The 17,284-nt window shown below is 38.1% G+C and overlaps 1 protein-coding gene across 1 annotated transcript in view; it reads left to right on the top strand.

Moving 5' to 3' along the window:
• MYO1H (myosin IH) overlaps nt 1-17,284 on the top strand; it is a 104,665-nt gene that overhangs the window by 25,174 nt on the left and 62,207 nt on the right. The window contains 1 exon segment of the mRNA XM_077159322.1: nt 16,625-16,786. Coding sequence (XP_077015437.1) covers nt 16,625-16,786 — 162 coding nt within the window.

The raw sequence follows: 17,284 nt of genomic DNA, 5'->3' as shown, positions 1-17,284 counted from the left end.
AAAATAAATAATAGGGGAAACAAGATATGGGATGTTTAGGGTATTCTTATTTTACTTTTTTGGAGTAGTGAAATGTTAGATTCATTGTGGTGATTAATGCACAACTATTTGATGATACTGTGAGCCATTGATTGTACACTTTGGATAATTATATAGTATGTGAATATATGTCAATAAAACTTCATAAAAAGTAGCACTGGTACTTGTAACCACCCATAAGAGTTTCTTTACTGGAGGTCTTTATTTCTTTATGCTGCTTTAATCCACTGCCTAATGTCCTTCCCTTTTAGTCTGAAGAATTTCCTTTAGCACTGCTTATAGGGCATGCCTAGTAAAGTTCTTCTTCAGTTTTTATCTTGGAATGTTTTAATCTTTCCATTTTTAAAAGAAAGTCTTGCCAGATTAAAAAAAAAAAGCTCTTGGTTGGCAGTTATTTTTTCTCAGCATTCTAAGCATTTCATCCCACTTCCTTCTTGCATGCATGGTTTCTCATAAGAAATCAATACTTAATCTAATTGGGACTCCCTGATACATAATACGTTGCTTTTCTCTTGCAGCCTTCAGAATTCTCTTTGTCCTTGTCATTTGGCTGTTTGACTTCTATGTAACTGGGCATGACTCTATCCAAGTTCATCAATGTGCATATTCAGTTCTTTCAATAGTGGGTTTTTTCTGCCATTATTTCTTTGGATATTCCTTCTGCCCCTTTCGCTCGCTCTCTCCTTCTGGGGCTTTAATAATAATATTAAAATTATTAATTATTAAATATTTATTAAATAATAAAATAATGTGTTTATTGGTAAGTTTTATGGTGCCCACAAATCTCTTAGGCTTTGTTTGCTTTTTTTTTTTCATTCTCTTTCCTTTCTGATATTCAGCCTGAATTGTTTCAATTGTCTTGTCTTCTAAGAGTTCACTGATTCTTTTTTCTGCCAGCTCCAATCTGCTGTTGAAACCTCTAGGGAATTTTTCATTTCACTTATTACGTTCTTCAATGCAGATATTTTCGTTTGGTTCTTTTTAAAAATTTCTACCTCTTTAATGAGATTCTCGAATTATTCATCGACTTCATGGTAATCTTTAGCTCTTTCGGTGTGAAAATCTTAATCCTTACAGATATCGAAGATCATTTTTTTTTAGTCTTTATCCAGTATGTTCAAAGTCTGGTTATCTTTTTTGATGGTTTATGGATTTTTATGTTGTTCCTTTGGATGGGCCGTCATTTCCTATTTCTTTGTGTGTCTTGCGATCTCTAGTTACATGCTACACATTTTAATGTTTGAACATGTTAACTCTGCGATTTTTCCTTGAACTTTCTGTTCCCTTAAGTTTGTATCCAGCTAATGATATGACAGAGATTTGCTTGAAGGCCAGCAGCTAACAAAAACAAACCAATGCAAAAATTTCTTTCATAGTCTTTGCAAATTAGCTCTGCATTGGCTGATGCACTCATTCAGAGTTTAGCCCTCCTATCAAGAAGATCAGCCAAGGGAGAATGTGACGTGCAAGGTTCTCTCTGTCTCCCCATAGACTTGAAGGTGCCTATGGCCACAGGAATTCAAATGCCTCCTCTGTTCCTTATTAGACTTTCTTTCCCCTCCAGAGTGCTCTGTGTAGGACTTAAAGCAGGTGATCCTTTGCCCCCAGCTGCTTTGACCTAATTGTTTCTTTCACAGCTTTAGCTGTCAGCAAGCTATTTCTGCCTGCAAGGCAAGTTCTGGGAGGCCAGGCCAGAGAGGAATTTCCTCGTTCAGGTTTTTGGCTGCCTCTCAACAGATTGGCACCATTATTCAGATGCCCCAGGATTAGCATAGGGGTTCCTTTGCTCCCTCTGGAACACGGCCAGGCACCCATAACAGGAGACAGGCTGGTTCCATTTTGCAGTGGGGAAGAGGTGGGGGAGGGGTCAGATGGGCATCTGAGCATCTCCTACCATTTTTGAGAGCTGCAGCTACTTGATTTGTCACTTGACTCATTTCTGCAGCCCTCTATCTTCTGGAGTTCTGAGAAAGATGGCTTTGTAGATTTTGCTAGTTTCCAAAGATTCTGTGCGGCAGTGGCCTCTTGGGGGCATCTTAAACCACATCTTGGTTGACTGGAAGCCAATAGCACATTTTAAAGTTAGGTCTACTAAGGTATGATTTACATAAAGTAAAATTCATCCTTTTTTATAGGTGGTGTTATGAGTTTTCACAAATGTGTGAAACACCATTTATTGAATATTTCGTTTTCTCACTACAGCTTTAAAGTGCTACCTTAATCATGCAACAAATTTCTGTATGTAAGACAAGTTCTAAACTTTCTATTCAGTTCTAGTGAGTTGCTTGCCTATTCATGTACCATCACACTACTGAATTAATGTAGTTTTATAATATGTTTTAATAGCTGCTGAAACTGGTACCTTTTCATAAATCTTTTTAATTTAAAGTTCTTTGGGAAATTTCTTCAAAATTCTTAGTTTTCTATACTAGGCTGGTTTGAAAGGATGAATGTACCCTAGAAAAGCTGTGTTTTAATCCTAATTCCATCTTGTAAAGGCAGCCGCTTCTTCTAATCCCTATTCAGTATTGTATGTTTGAAACTGTAATTAGATCATCTCCCTGGAGATGTGATTTAGGGAGTCAATCTTGATGTGATCTTGACATGATCTTGAGTGATCAGGAGTGGTTGTTAAAATGGATTAGGTGGAGATGTGTCTCCACCCATTCAGGTGGGTCTTGATAAGTTTCTGGAGTCCTATAACAGAGGAAACATTTTGGAGGATGAGCGATTCAGAGAGAGCAGAGCAGAACGACACAGCCATGAGAAGCAGAGTCCACCAGCCAGCGACCTTTGGAGATAAAGAAGGAACATGCCTCCCAGGGAGCTTCATGAAACAGGAAGCCAGGAGAGGAAGCTAGCAGATGATGCCATGTCTGCCATGTGCCCTTCCAGATGCGAGAGAAACTCTGTGTTTGCCATGTGCCTTCTCACTTGAGAGAGAAACCCTGAACTTCACCAGCCTTCTTGAACCAAGGTATCTTTCCCTGGATGCCTTAGATTGGACATTTCTATAGACTTGTTTTAATTGGGTCATTTTCTCAGCCTTAGAACTGTAAACTAGCAACTTATTAAATTCCTTTTTTAAAAATCCATTCCATTTCTGGTATATTGCATTCCAGTAGCTAGCAAGCTAGAACACACATGAACTTGAGAGTCAGTTTGTACCCTAAAATCATGGTGATGTTTTTAGTGGGATTTTATTTAATTTATAGATGAACTTAGTTGAATTGTCATCTTTATGATACTGAATCTTCTTATCCAACAACATGGTGTGGGTTTCTATTTGTTTACCTCTTCTTTTGTGTTCCCCAGTATTCTGTTAATATTCCTTTTCTAGGTTCATTCCTATATTTCATCTCTTTTGTGGCTGTATTTTAAGTGGAGTGGAGTCTTTTCTCCTGGTATTAACTTCTAACTAGTAAATGTTGATTTATGGCTATTGATTTATTAAACTTGAATTTGGCCTAGATTTATATATCATTTATAATTTTGTATCTCATTCACTTGAATTTTCCAGAAAACACTTCAGACAATCTACAAATATTTTTGTCCTATTTTCTAATGTTTCTATTTCTTATTTCCTATTCTTGTCTAATTGCATTGGCTGATATCTTAGAACACTGTTAAATAGGATGGTAAAGGGCATCCATGTTGTCCTGACTTTAATGAACATATTTCTATGCTTCCAACTAAGCATGGTACTAGTTTAGGGTATATGACTGTATTTTTATATATACACACTGCAATTTATAGATATATAAATGTAGTATCATGAATGAAAGCTGAATTTTACCAAATGCCTTTCCAGAATCTACAAAAATATATAACTTTTCATTTTTGATCTATTGATAGGGTAAACTTCATTAATAGGCTTTCTAATATTGAATTTCTGGAGTAATCTATTTTATTAACAGATTTTCTAATATTGAATTCCTGGGATAAGTCCTACTTGGTCATGCTTTATTATTCTTTACTATTCTGCTGGATCCTGTTTGCTAATTGTTTATTGTGGAATTTTATATTGCTATTTCTATGTGAAGTTAGTCTAGTTTTAAATTTTTATTGAAAAATATCATACATAAAGATGAGTATATGGACAGTATAATAATAAAATAAATACTCCTAATACCTCAAGTTAGTGTAAATATGGAACATCATCTTTGGTGGTCTTTGTAGTTTTACTGCTTAAGTAGATATCACCAAACACATATTGCTTAAACTTGCTTAATTGGGACTTTTATTAGAGTAGGATCAAACTATATATGTTCTGTGACTTGTTATTCTTTGGATAACACTTTTTGAGGTTAAACCATGCTGATGAACATGATGGTGATTCATTCCCCTTCAGAGCTTTGTGTAGCATAATAATTTAATTAAACATCTTTATTGAATCTTCTATTAAATATTTGGATGTCCATTTTTAAGTCCTCTTTCTTGTCCTTCTGGAATGTGCTAAAAAGAGGATGGACTTGTGGGGTGAGACTATCTAGGTTTGAATCTCAGTTGATACATAATAGCTATGTGACAAGTTACTTAATTGTTCTGTGCCTCAGTTTCTTTGTCTGTGAATTGGGAGTTAAAGCACCTTTTAATCATAAGGTAGACGAAAGGTCTAATGAGTTCATATATGAAAAGCACTTGGGGCAGCACCTAGCACCTAAGCTCTATATAACTTTGTAGGATGACTATACCAAATAGCAGTGTATCCTATTATTGATAGAAATTGAAGTTTGTTCTCCGTCTCAGGTTGTTAGAAAAATCCTGCTCTGTACTCTCTTGTTCTTGTCTCCCACAGCACATAAGGGAGAGGAGTGAACTTGCTTGGGTCAAGGGTATGTGTCTTCAAATTTATTAGGCTGTGCTTAGATGTTTTCCAAAATTGTTGCACTAATTTACATTTCCATCCACAGAGAGTGAGTTTTTGTTGCTCAAATTTTTGCCAGCCTTTATTGTCAGGCTTTTAAGTTTTTGCCAGTTTGGTAAGGATGCAGGAGTATTCCCCTGGGGTATTAATTAGCATAGGTCATTCCTTCTAATGGCCATTTGATTCTTCTATGAAATGTCCATTTTTATATTAAGCTGTTTGAATTTCCTTAATTCTAAACACTTATTGTACGTGTGAAATATCATATGTAATGTTGTTTTAACTTTTGTTCAATGAAAGTTCTTTAACGTAGTCAAAGTTGTACATCACTCACTTTAGGGTCCATTATTTAAGAATTCTTTAAGAAATCCTTCCCTATCCCAAAGTAATGGAGATATTCTTATGTTCTCTTCTAAAATCTCCGTGGTTTTGCCTTCCACATTTAGATCTTTTGGTAGCATCCACGTTATGTGCATGACCATAGCTTTATAGTATGGCTTGGTAACTAGTAGAGAAAGTCATATGACAGCAAGCTGTTCTGTATCAAGAGTGTTGTGACTAATCTTTGTCCTTCGCAATTCCATAAAAGTGTTTAGAAATAGCATGTCAAGTTTTAGAGAGCCTGTTGGGATTTTTACTGTGATTGTATTGAATCAAAAGATCGATGTGGGGAGAAATGACGTCTTGACAATATTGAATCTTTCAATGCATAAGTATGGTACAGCCTTCTATTTATTTAGGACTTCTTTAATTTCTTTCAGTGATGTTTTATAATTTTCCCCTGTAGTGGCTTTATACATCTTTTGTTATATTTATTTGTAAGTAATTTTTAAAACTAACTTTTTATTATGAAACATTTTAAATACATATTATGAAACATATATAAACTTGGTCAAGGAGGAATAATAGTATACTGAAACTTCTTAGAACCACTACTCAACTCCAATAGTTATCAGCTCATGACCAATGTTGTCTTATCTACATCCCACTTATTTCCCCTAAGCTGGATTATTCTGATACAAATTCTAGACATGATATAACTTTTTACGAAAGTATATCAGGAGGTGTGCTGGTCTGAAATGATGTATGTACCCTAGAAAAGCCGTGTTTTAATCCTAATCCCATTTTGTAAAGGCAGCCGTTTCTTCTAATCCCTATTCAGTATTGTATGTTTGAAACTGTAATTAGATCATCTCCCTGGAGATGTGATTTGATCAAGAGTGGTTGTTAAACTGGATTAGGTAGAGGCATGTCTCTACCTATTTGGGTGGGTCTTGATTAGTTTTTGAAGTCCTATAAAAGAGGAAACATTTTGGAGAAGGAGAGATTCCGAGAGAGCAGAGCTGAACGACATAGCCATGAGAAGCAGAGTTCACCAGCAGTGACCTTTGGAACTGGAGAAGGAAAATGCCTCCTGGGGAGCTTCATGAAGCAGGAAGCGAGGAGAAGAAGCTATCAGATGACGCTGTGTTTGCCATGTGCCTTTCCAGATGAGAGAGAAACCATGAACTTCATCAGCCTTCTTGAACCAAGGTATCTTTCCCTGGATACCTTAGATTGGACATTTCTATAGACTTGTTTTAATTGGGACGTTTTCTTGGCCTTAGAACTGTAAACTAGAAAATTATTAAATTCCCCTTTTATAAAGCCATTCTGTTACTGGTATATTGCCTTCTGGCAGCTAGCAAACTAGAACAGGAGGTATTTCTAAAAGATGAGAAAAAATTGAAGCATAACCAGGATAGCATCATCAGACAAAAAAAACAATAATTCTTTAATATAATTCAATATTTAATAACTGTTAAAATTCCCCAGATCATCTCAAAATATTAAAAAGAGATCATTTGTTTTAGTTGGGATCCATGTAAGACCCATACATTGTGACTATTGATAACTCTCTTTGGTATCTTACTAAATCACAGCTTTGTTGATGTCTAATTCACATGCCATACAATTTGCCTACTTAATAAAGCCCACTGAATTGTATACTTTATCTTCACAGTATTGTCAAAGCACAATCAATTCTAGAACATGTTTTCATTCCGAGAAGAAACCTTGTACGCATGAGTAGTCCCTCCATTTCCCCTCAACCCTTAGGCAACCACTAATCTACTTTCTGGGTATGGCTTTGCCTATTGTGGATATTTCATATAAATGGAATCATAATATGCAGTCTTTCATGACTCTTTTACTTAGCACAGAAAAAATCATGCAGAATATGCAGGGTTCTCCTACCCCCCACCCCCCCAACACACACACATAAATAGATTCTCCTATTATTAACATTTTGCATTAGTGCAGTACCTTTGTTAAAATTGATGAAAGAATATTATATTAATTATACTATTAAGTAAATGCCATAGTTTACATTAGAATTTACTGGGTGTGTTTTATAGTCCTATGTTGTTGTTCTTTAAAAAATTATTCTACCATACATATAATCTAAAATTTTCCCTTTTAACCACATTCAAATATATAATTCAGAGGTATTAATTACCTTCACACTGTTGTGTCCCCATCCATTACTAAAACTTTCCCATCACCCACAATTCTGTACCAATTAAGCCTTAACTCCCCTTTCTCAACGCCTACTTAGCCCCTGGTAGCCTGTATTCTAGCTTCTGATGCTATGAATTTGCTGATTCTAATTATATCGTACAGTGAGCTCATGCAATATTTGTCCTTTTGTCTCTGGTTTATTTTACTCAACATGGTGTCTTCAAGGTTCATCCATGTTGTTGCATGTATCAGAACATTCTTTTTTACAGAATATTTGTTATTATATGCATATATTATATGCGTGAATATACCACATTTTATGTTTCCTGTTGATGAAAACATAGGTTGTTTCCTCTCTCTGGTTATCAGGAGTCATACTTTCGTGATCATTCATGTACGTGTTTTGTGTGCCATATGCTTTAACCTCACTTGCATATAGGAATGGAATTCCTGGGTCCTATGGTAACTTTCTATGTAACCTTTCAAGGAACTGGCAGACTGTTTCCTAAAGTGGCTGCACCATTTTATATCCCCACCAGCAATGTAGGAGGGTTCCGGTCTCTGCAGGACCTTGCCAAAGCTCATCACCTGACTTTTTTAGTGTAGCCATTCTAGCGGGTATGAAGTGGTATCTCATTGTGATTTTGATTTGCATGTTCCTCTCTTATCTCTTTTAATCTGTAAAATTCCCTTGAAATTTTGCTCAACAAACATTGAAACACACGGGCATAGATCCTGTAGAATTTCCAGTCTGGATTTTGTTTTTTATTCCGTTTCCTGGACTTCTGCTGCCTAGACACTAGTCACTTCGCCACCTGTGGCTATTTACAATTAAATTAATGAAAATTAAATACAATTGAAAATTCAGGGTGGGCCACGGTGGCTTGGGAGGCAGAGTTCTCACCTGCCGTGCTGGATACCCGGGTTCGATTCCCAGTGCCTGCCCATGCACAAAAAAAAAAAAAAGATTCAGTTCCTTGGTCTTACATGCCATACTTCAGGCACTCAGTGGCCACATGTGCCTGGGGGCAGCTCTGTTGGAGACGCAGAACATTTTCATCCTCTCGGAACGTCCTGTTGAACGGAGCTGGTCTAGAGGCTTGAACAGACTCAACTTTGTATGACCTAAATCCTGTGAAGTTTGAGGTTTGCTCTATAGCCCAGGCGATGGTAAATTTTTATCAACATTCTGTTTTTTTGAAATAAAACATATACCCTGCAGTTGTTAGGTGTAGTTCTCCCCAACAACAATGAGCTTAATTGTGTCGTTTAGGCTTTCTATTTCCTTACTAGATTATTTGGTACTTGTTTTCTGTCAGTTTCTGAGAGAGGTTAGTTAAGATCTCCCACGATGGATTGTTTGAATAAATTATAGTATGTATGTGTGTAACTCTAAAAAGTAATATGGACTGTCGCTTTAAACAGCTCCAAAGGGCCCTTCAGGATAGATTTCCAGTGAAAAAGACAAGGTGAGATAAGCATGAAGAGTTTGCAAAAGATGCCTAAAAAAGGAGGGAAACAAATCTGTGTGTGCTTGCTTATGTTAAATAAAGAACAATTTAAATATTGTTAAATGGTTATTTCCAGGGGGAAGGGAATAGGGTGGAAGGGACAGAGTTAAGAGTCAGTTCTTTGAATGTGCATTATTTTGGTCTTTGGAACCACGTAAATATTTTACATAATTATAAAACAAATTAAATTTATAAGCAATCCCTAAAAAAAAAGTAAAATGAACTTAAACATGCATCTGGTTGGTAGCATACCCCCCACGGAGTGCAACTATTTTAATGGAACTTAAAAACACAGTAATGTGTCTGTGCAATCCCAGTGAAGTATGCCTGAAGGACAAGCAATTCATAACATTTCAAACTATTTTCAGTAATCATGTTGGTGATAACGTGGGTACTGCTCTTCTGAGACTATTGGGTATAGGATAAGGCAAGCAAAAATGTCATTGAACTGGAATGTGGGGCGGGGGGGAGAGAAAGAAGAAAAGATATGAGAAAGATGAGGTTAAGTGCAAACTTATAGATTAGGTATTTATATTGGTGAATCAGAATAAACTCATCATGTATTTCATTAAAATATACACATACACAAAACTTCCTAGCCGTGCTGTCTACAGAAAAGGTTTAGAAACAGTAACAAGAGATAGTAACAGTGAGTTCCCTTAGTGCCCAGCTGTGGTACCTGCTATCTTACCAGTGAAAGAAACCAGAGCTCAGTTGGAGGAATGGCTGATTTTTTATATATATGATATGTGCATATATATATAATATATTTGGTGTGTATATGTCTGTGTACATATATATATATATGACAAACTGGAAATATTGCTGGCCTATGAATCTACATAGAAGGTGTTATAGGCATTCTGATAAGCAAGGAGGCCATCAGCTTATCTGCTAATAAACTGTTGGTTAGAAGAATCACAAGATTATACCCACTGCAGGGCAGGGTTGAAAATGTAAGAGAACCCATGGAGTGTTTGGCAGGCACATCTGTCTCTGTCACAGGTTCACACATCTTTACACACATTGTACTCTCCCCTCCCCACGTGTGCACACGCACACACACACACACACACACACACACACACACACACACACACACACACACACACACACACTGGTCAAGAAAGGTCTAGATTATATAGAAGGTGAAATGGCCAAATTATCATTGAGTAGCTGATGCTTCTAAACTAATAGTCCTGATGGGACCTCATTGAATCCTTTGCCTTCCAATGAGTGAGCTGTCTAAACCATCCAAGAGAAAGAAAGGCTCGTCATATTTTTGAGTGTCTGCTGCCGAGGTTGCAATCTAGAGTCTCATAAAGGCCAGATATGGGCCACGGGATTTCCCATAAAGGTCTGGAGACACGGGCCCTTAATTCATGCTTGCTGTCAAGATGTTAGAGCTGAGCTGTGGCCACATGTCTTGGCTAGCCAGCCATCCTGATCCAACCCAGTCCCTGCCTCCTGGCCGTTTCACTAATTCACCATTCCTGCCGGGTCCCTGTAGGCAGCCAGTTAGGGATCTCTGATCTATGGGATTGTGCAGCAGTGTCCTGTGGGAAGCATCTGTCATCCCAAAGAGGGAATTCCCTTTTAGATGTAACAAGAGCATCTCTCTCTCTCTTGGATTTCCGGTGTTCTCTTCATCTGTCTCTTATTCATCATGTTTTTGGCCAAGAAGGAACTGAAGCAGGTTAGATAAGGGAGGAGAAGGGAGAACTGACTGTAAGACCCATACAAAAAGCCCCTTTTGTCACACTCGCCCCTACCTGGACTCGCATACTGAGCCCTCACTCAGGTCAGCGGCTGCAAAGAACCAATCAAAAGTACAGCTCATCCATCCTTTACTGGCACAGCCAGAGCGGAGAGGGCCCCAGCCCAGTCATTATAATATAAACATCCGGACCTCAGACCGCTGCTTCTTTTGGAGAAGGCCTGTGCTCATCGTCCTTCGAGCGAGTATAAAAGTTTTGAGCTAGACACACCGACTAGTCTCGAGTTCTTTCCTGTGGCCAAGTCAACAACCCTCACGGGCAGCAGGCATAGGTCAAGGTCTCGACTTATGTATCTTATTTTTCACAAAAAAAGTTGATCGTGATGATAAAAAAAAATATTTATTCCTTCTAGCCTCCAATGTTCTGGAGCAGCTAGGAGGAAAAATCTGAGAGGATGGTATGGTAGCCCATGACAGACTCTGGGATCTGTCCTGTAACTGCTTGTTGAAGAGTGCTTTGAAAACTATGGCTTTTTTCTTTCTTGGCTTTGTATATATGATATACAATTTTTTAAAAAGTTAAAAAAAGAAAAAAAAGATGACATTCTGGTGCATGCAACATCATGGATGGGCCTTGAAGACATCACGTTGCGTGAAATAACCCAGACACAAAAACACAAATATTGTATGATCTGGCTTATATGAAATACCTTGAATAAGTATGTTCACAGAGACAGACAACAGATTACAGGCTCCCAGGTGCCGAGGGGGGAGAGGAAAGGGTGATGAAGAAGTGTTGGTAGTAGATGCTGGTGGTGGAGGCAAAATGTTGCGAATGTAACTAATACTCCTGAACTGTACACTTTGAAAATGGTTAAAATGAGAATTTTGAGTTGTATTTGTGTTACTTCTAATAAAAAGTTAAAACAAGCACTAGGCAGATTGTCAACCAAAATGTGAACGGTAAACAATGAATCTTCTAAAACAAACTTTAAATGTGAATATTTGACACCACTATTATTTGATCGAAATTCATGTTTACAGGAGCAGGAGCCTGGTGATTCTAGTTATTCTAGCTCCATTTGCCTAGTGCAGGGAGACACCTGGCGGCCATTCTTTTTAAAAAACTTTTTATTATGGAAATTTTCAAATATATACCAAGTAAACAGAATGGTAGAATAATTTCCCCATACCAGCTTCAACCTCATTTATATTCTGCCATTCTGTTTCCGTTCATACCTCTATCTGCTCCCAACCTCTCCTCACTCTGCCTTTTGTTAAAATTTACACATATATATTTTAATTTTATTTATTAAACATACCAACATACAAATACATTCTTACCATATGATCATTCCATTCTACATATATAACCAGTAACTCACAATATCTCAGTTGTATACTCATCATCATTATCATTTCTTAGAACATTTGCATCAATTCAGAAAAAGAAATAAGACAATAGAAAAAAATTCATACATAACATACCCCTTAGCCCTCCCTTTCATTGATCACTAGCATTTCAGTCTACTAAATCTATTTTAACATTTGTTCCCGATTATTTTTAATCCATATGTTTATAAAAGGAGCATCAGACACAAGGTTTTCACAATCACACAGTCACATTGGGAAAGCTATATCATTATACAATCATCTTCAAGAAACATCCAATAGCCATCTATCTACCTTATCAACAGACAAGTAAAGTATATGGAATAAAAATAAATAATAGGGGGAACAAATGTTAAAATAAATTTAGATTGAAATGCTAGTGATCAAGGAAGGGGAGGAGGGGTAAGGGACATGGTATGTATGAATTTTTTTCTGTTTTCTTTTTATTTCTTTTTCTGAATAGATGCAAATGTTCCAAGAAATGATCATGATAATGAATATGCAACTATGTGATGATATTGTGAATTACTGATTATATATGTAGAACGGAACGATCAAAAGTTAAGAATGTTTGTGTTTGGTGTTTTTTGGTATTTAAAAAAATTTTTTTAACTAAAAAACAAAAAAAGAAAGAAACATGGCTACTGGAACATAGCTCTACATTTTTAGGCAGTTCTCTCCAGCCTCTCCATTACACCTTAATTAAAAAGGTGATATCTATATTATGCATAAGAATAACCTCAAAAATAACCTCTCAACTCTATTTGGAATCTCTCAGCCATTGACACTTTATTTTGTCCCATTTCACTCTTCCCCCTTTTGGCTGAGAAGGTTTTCTCAATTCCTTGATGCTGACTCAGCTCATTCTAGGATTTCTGTCACGTGTTGCCAGGAAGGTCCACACCCCTGGGAGTCATGTCCCACGTAGACAGGGGGAGGGTGGTGAGTCTGCTTGCTGTGTTGGCTGGACAGAGAGGCCACATCTGAGCAACAAAAGAGGTTCTCTTGAGGGTGACTCTTAGGCCTAATTTTAAGTAGGCTTGACCTATCCTTTGTGGGGTTAAGTTTCATATGAACAAACCCCGAAATTGGGGGCTCAGCCTATTGTTTGGTTGTCCACACTGCTTGTGAGAATATCAAGAATTCTCCACTTGGAGAAGCTGAATTTTCCCCCTTTCTCACTATTCCCCCAAGGGGACTTTGCAAATACTTTTTTATTCACTGTTCAAATTACTCTGGGATTTATCAGGGCATCACTCTGGACAAATTTACAAAATCTCATGCCCTATTCAAGGTTCCATGTACTTATAGTGTTCAATTAAGCTGTCCACATGAGTTATATTAGGAAATGCACTAGTCAAAATACAAATTTTGTACCAAATAAACATTTTTTGCTTTAGTCTAACACATAAGTTAAAGCTTTAAAATATAAATTACCATCTATTTTCAGCACCCTGCAGTATTGACATTCCTTTGTTCTTCCTCATGCAAAAACATTTTTAAATTTGTACATTTAGTCACTATCATTATACACTCTAGGCAGTCCTAGATTATATCATCTCAGTCTTTATCATCTATCTTTCCTTCTGGTTTCATCTGTGCCCCCAGGACTCCTCCCTCTATCATTCTCACAGTCAGTTTCATTCAGTGTACTTACATTATTGTGCTACAACCAGGTAGTATGGTGCTATCCATTTCTGAATTTTTACAATCAGTCCTGTTGCACAATCTGTATCCCTTCAGCTCCAATTACCCAATATCTTACCCTATTTCTATCTCCTGATGGTCTCTGTTACCAACTGAAGTTTTCCAAGTTCATCCATTAATGTCAGTTCATATCAGTGAGACCATACATTATTCGTCCTTTTGTTTCTGGCTAATCTCACTCAGCATAATGTCCTTGAGGTCCATCCATGTTGTTACATACTTCATAATTTTATTCTGTCTTACGGCTGCATAATATTCCATCTTATGTATATACCACAGCTTGTTTAGCCACTCATCCATTGATGGACATTTTGGCTGTTTCCATCTCTTGGCAAAAATTTACAGATCTTGAAATGTACAAATTCTTAACAAATCTTGATAAATAAACACTCCCATTTAACTCATAGTCCTATCAACATAGAGAACATGTCTATCATTCTAAGAATGTCCTTCCCAGACAATCCCCCCACCCAAACTAGGCAGCAATTTCTCATGGTTTTCATTGTAGATTAGTTTTGCCTGTCCTAGAACGTCACATAAATAGACTCACACAGTACGTTGTCTTCTGTGTCTGTGCTCATTTACTCAGCCTGATGTAGTATGAGTCATCCAGTTGTCTTGGCAGCAGTGAAATTCTTTCATTGCAGAGTGCATTTCGTTGTCCAGATGGACCACAGTGCCTTCATCTACTCTCTAGTTGAGAAATACTTGGACTGTTTCTAGTTTTTGACCATTACAAATAAAGTGAATGTAAACATTTGCATCCAAGTCTTTCTGCAGACATGTGTTTTCATTTTTCTTGTGGAATTACTTAGGCGTGGAGTTGCTGGGTGAAAGGATAGGAGTACAGTTAACTTGAGAAGGAACTGCCAGAACTTTTTGCACTTGACATCCCTACCAGCAATTTAAAAGAGGTCTAACTGCTCCGCATACTCGCCAATATTTGGTATTGTCAGGCTTTTAAATTTCAATGCTTCTGGTGGTATCTCTTTCTGTGTTTAATTTGCATTTCCCTGACAATTAATGGCATTAAATCATTTTCTACGTGCTTGTTGGCTATCTGTGTATCTTTCTTTGTGAAGTATTCATTCATGTCTTTTGCCCAATTTTTATTGGGTTTGTCTTTTTTTTTATTTTTATTTTGAGCCACTGAAGTTATTTTATTCTGCATATAAATCCTTTGTCAGGTATGTATTTTGTGAATATTTTTCTTCCAGTTTGTGACTTATTCATTTTCTTAACAGTGTCTCTGATGAGTAGTCTTATATTTGGTGAAGCAGACTTTTCTTTTCTTTCTTTTTTTTTTGTTTTGTTATGTTTCTGTGTCCTTTCTAAGACAACTTTGCCTTCCTCTGGGAAGCAAAGATATTCTCCTCTGTTTTCTTCTAGTAGCTTTATAGATTTTGCATTTACACTTAGGTGTAAGAGCCATCTCAAGTTAATGCATATATAGTGTGTGTGAAGTAGGGGTTGAGGTGCAGTTTTTTTTTCCTTATGGATAAATGGTTGTCCCAGAACAACTTGTTGAAAATATTTTCCTTTTCTCCACTGAATTGTTTTGGTATCTTTTTAAAAGATCAGATGACTGAAGTCCAGACTTGATTACTTGAGGATAAGAAGTGTGAGTCTTCTCACTGTTTTACTTTTTTGAAATTGCTTTTGCTATTCTAGTTCTTTGCATGTATCCATATGTGTCAGTTATTAGTCTTTGCTCTCAGTTTCCAATTCACCCTTCAGTATCTGCTCTGTGATAGCAAACTGGACTCTTTAAGTCTTTCTTCTCAAGGTAAGTGTGATGTCAATCTTTGTCTCTAGAGGGCACGGAACGAACACTGTAGTTGGGGATTTCTTTTCCTAGTTCCTTTTTCTAACTTCTGGTTTTTCTTGCTTCTGCTGCATACAATGATGCATGTGTGGGAACATGCCCTAACTGCTCCCAGAGCACCCAGGTGACCTTGTAACCTCAACAGGGAGCAGCACCCCAACTCCTTCTGCATGCTCACCCTTGCCCAAGAGGGTTGTTACCCACAGAGCTCCCAACTCAAACACTACAGTATCAGGCCTTCCACCAGCAATGCCCTGGTGACCATAAACCAGATCTGGCCCCAGCAACCCAGTGAGATTCTCTGCCATCCAGTGGCACCCATATCTTCTCTAGTGGAGTCTGAATATGAGCGTTGGGGAAGGGGCCCCCTTTCCAGTTTGTCCTTCCTTGCATACTCCTCTGTAACCAAGAAATCCCTTTTCTAACCAAAAGTCCTCACCAGTCTGTGTACCCCTCATCTGGGAGTTACACAGTGAATTTAGGCAATTAACATGTAATTACTACATGGTGGGTCAGGAAAGCAGACTGTGGGGCCAGGCTGTCTAGGTTCATACCTGGCTCTGCCTTTTAGCAGATCTTGGTCATGCTTTAGAACCTCCCCGTGCCTCAATTTCTTCATCTGCAGAATAGGTAGGATCAAAGTACTTGCTTCACAGAGTAGGAATGAGGGTTAAAGAGCATATGATGCAGGTGGGCCATGGTGGCTCAGCGGGCAAGAACGCTTGCCTGCCATGCCAGAGGACCCGGGTTCGATTCCTGGTGCCTGCCCATGTAAAAAAAAGAAAGAAAGAAAAAAGAACATACGACGCGTCAAGCATTTAGGACCATGTCTGACGCGGCCAACACTCATTTCCTGCCTGCTGCTATTGCTATCATTGTCCTCATCACCATGATCATCTACATCTTCATCTTTTTGTGTCCCTAACAGGACTGTAAACTCATAATTAAGACACCATCATTGAAGACTGGTTCTCTACTAGGGTTTCCCGCCTTGCTATTTCCGTATTCGAGGCTCGATGGAAATTTCTGAATGAACGAGCTGCTGAGGAATGTTCTGTTGCCCATAGAAAGGAGAGGCGAGGAGGAGGCACATCCGTCTGCACATAGAAGGGACGCTGAGCACTCGGGACAAGGTCGGGGTGCAGGATTTTGTGCTGTTGGATGCGCACACTGGCGAAGCTGCCTTTGTGGACAATCTTCGCAAACGTTTCAACGAGAACCTCATCTATGTAACGGAACCCATTTCTTCACTATTTTCCTGGAGGGCTTATTCCCTCCCTCTGTCTACAGCTTTCATGATCTTGAGCAATCTCACTCGGTTAGGGTAACCATTAAAGGAAGGTATCACAGGGCCACTGGCAGATTCGTTTTGGTCCTCCGATGTTAAGACCTTCATGGCTGTTGGTGAGAGGAGACCAACTTAAAGAGGCCGAAGCCCCAAAAGGGTACCTATTGACTATGCAATTTTAAGGTCCATGAGTTGGTCTTGGGGCTCAGACCATGTCTTCCTTTGTTTTCAACTTCCTTCTCAGGTGGCCTCTTTTTGCATGGTGGTGAGGTGGCTGACAGCATATCCAGGCTGAGGCTTTATCACCTTGATGATGCTATTGGGAAGAGAGTATGTTTTCCAAGAGAAAGTTCTAGTAAATGGCCTAGAGCTGATAGCAGTTGGCTCTGATTGGCCCAGTCCTCATGGCTAGGGGTGAAGCATATTCTGGTTGGCCAAC

Source organism: Tamandua tetradactyla, chromosome 5, assembly GCF_023851605.1.
Source record: "Tamandua tetradactyla isolate mTamTet1 chromosome 5, mTamTet1.pri, whole genome shotgun sequence".
Classification (NCBI taxonomy): domain Eukaryota; kingdom Metazoa; phylum Chordata; class Mammalia; order Pilosa; family Myrmecophagidae; genus Tamandua; species Tamandua tetradactyla.
The sequence above is the reverse complement of the archived record's forward strand: the minus strand, read 5'-3'. Positions and strand labels throughout refer to the sequence as shown.